The 2,134-nt window shown below is 44.7% G+C and overlaps 1 protein-coding gene across 1 annotated transcript; it reads left to right on the top strand.

Annotated features, from left to right (window-relative positions):
* Window positions 1-920: 920 nt before the first annotated feature.
* LOC311119318 (mothers against decapentaplegic homolog 6-like) lies at window positions 921-1,548 on the top strand. Its single transcript, XM_084194038.1, has one exon. It carries the CDS (start codon window positions 959-961, stop codon window positions 1,535-1,537), a length of 579 nt encoding a protein of 192 aa, XP_084050164.1. The 5' UTR covers window positions 921-958; the 3' UTR covers window positions 1,538-1,548.
* Window positions 1,549-2,134: the final 586 nt, after the last annotated feature.

The raw sequence follows: 2,134 nt of genomic DNA, 5'->3' as shown, positions 1-2,134 counted from the left end.
CATAGTGGAGATCACGTTTATAAATTGCCTGGCTGGGCTGATGAGACAGTGGATTGGGCAGTCGGAGGGAACAGAGTAAATAGGCATTTTAACGTCATAGATTTAGCCGGTGGTAACTTGTGGAATAGACACCGGCTGGAATGTGTTTTTAACCAAATCAGCATTCAGGTTTAGACCCACACGTGTGCTATAGTGTAATATTGTAATAGTATAAATAAATGTATCTCTCTCTCTCTCTCTGTCTCTCCTCCAGATGGTTTAATAATAAACTGTCTCCCTGTCTCTCCTCCAGATGGTTTAATAATAAACTGTCTCTCCTCCAGATGCCAGTATGGTTTAATAATAAACTGTCTCTCTCTGTCTCTCTCTCCTCCAGATGCCAGGATGGTTTAATAATAAACTGTCTCTCTCGGTCTCTCTCTCCTCCAGATGCCAGGATGGTTTAATAATAAACTGTCTCTCTCGGTCTCTCTCTCCTCCAGATGCCAGTATGGTTTAATAATAAACTCTCTCTCTCTTCTCTCTGTCTCTCCTAGATGCCAGTATGGTTTAATAATAAACTCTCTCTCGGTCTCTCTCTCCTCCAGATGCCAGTATGGTTTAATAATAAACTGTCTCTCTCTTCTCTCTGTCTCTCCTAGATGCCAGTATGGTTTAATAATAAACTCTCTCTCGGTCTCTCTCTCCTCCAGATGCCAGTATGGTTTAATAATAAACGGTCTCTCTCGGTCTCTCTCTCCTCCAGATGCCAGTATGGTTTAATAATAAACTGTCTCTCTCGGTCTCTCTCTCCTCCAGATGCCAGTATGGTTTAATAATAAACTGTCTCTCTCGGTCTCTCTCTCCTCCAGATGGTTTAATAATAAACTGTCTCTCTCGGTCTCTCTCTCCTCCTAGATGCCAGTATGGTTTAATAATAAACTGTCTTTCTCGGTTTCTTTCTCCTCCAGATGCCAGTATGTCCCCGGACGTCTCCAAGCAGAGCCAGTGGTGTAACATGGCCTACTGGGAGCACTGTAAACGCATGGGCCGCCTCTACCCGGTCTACCACACCTCCGTCTCTGTCTTCTACGATCTACCTCAGGGAACCGGCTTCTGTCTGGGCCAGCTCAGCCTCGACAGTAACCACCACCATCACCCCTGTTCCACCGACCACCCCCGCTCCGGCAACGTCCAGCGCACACGCGCCAAGATCGGTTACGGTATCCTCCTCAGCAAGGAACCAGACGGCGTGTGGGCCTATAACCGGAGTCGACACCCCATCTTTGTGAATTCCCCCACCCTGGACGTTCCTGGGAGCAGGAGTGTGGTTGTGAGGAAGGTGATGTCAGGGTACTCTATCAGGGTGTTTGACTGGGAGAGATCCGGCACGTTGAGCACCCTGCAGCACACAGACCCTGTGGATCTACTAGAGGGTCCCTGTGATCCTAACAGTGTGAGGATCAGCTTCGCTAAGGGCTGGGGCCCCTGCTATTCCAGACAGTTTATTACATCATGCCCCTGCTGGCTGGAGATACTGCTCAACACCCACACATAACAGAGAGAGAGGGGGGAGGGGGGGAGAGAGAGAGAGAGAGAGAGAGAGAGAGAGAGAGAGAGAGAGAGAGAGAGAGAGAGAGAGAGAGAGAGAGAGAGAGAGAGAGAGAGAGAGAGAGAGAGAGAGAGAGAGAGAGAGAGAGAGAGAAAGAAGAAAAGGAGAGACAGAGAGAGAGAGACAGGTAGAGGAAAAGAAGAAAGAGAGACAGAGAGACAGAGAGACAGAGAGACAGAGAGAGAGAGAGAGAGAGAGAGAGAGAGACTATCCCACATTTCATCTACCTAGATTTAATATAAAGTTTTATATATTATATCAAATATATATATTATACTGTAAGCAAAGATATATTATACTGTAAATAAAGATATATTATACTGTAAATAAAGATATATTATACTGTAAAAACGGACTCATTATTACAATGTCATTATTTACAGTTGAAGTCGGAAGTTTACATACACCTTAGCCAAATACATTTAAACTCAGTTTTTCACAATTCCTGACATTTAATCCTAGTAAAAATTCCCTGTCTTAGGTCAGTTAGGATCACAACTTTATTTTAAGAATGTGAAATGTCAGAATAATAGTAGAGAGAAT

Source organism: Coregonus lavaretus, assembly GCF_964263955.1.
Source record: "Coregonus lavaretus genome assembly, contig: HAP1_SCAFFOLD_860, whole genome shotgun sequence".
NCBI lineage: Eukaryota > Metazoa > Chordata > Actinopteri > Salmoniformes > Salmonidae > Coregonus > Coregonus lavaretus.
This window is presented reverse-complemented; position numbering and strand designations above follow the sequence as displayed.

Excerpts from the sequence above, each read along its gene's own strand:
- LOC311119318 (XM_084194038.1), top strand. The coding sequence starts at position 959 with ATGTCCCCGGACGTCTCCAAGCAGAGCCAGTGGTGTAACATGGCCTAC.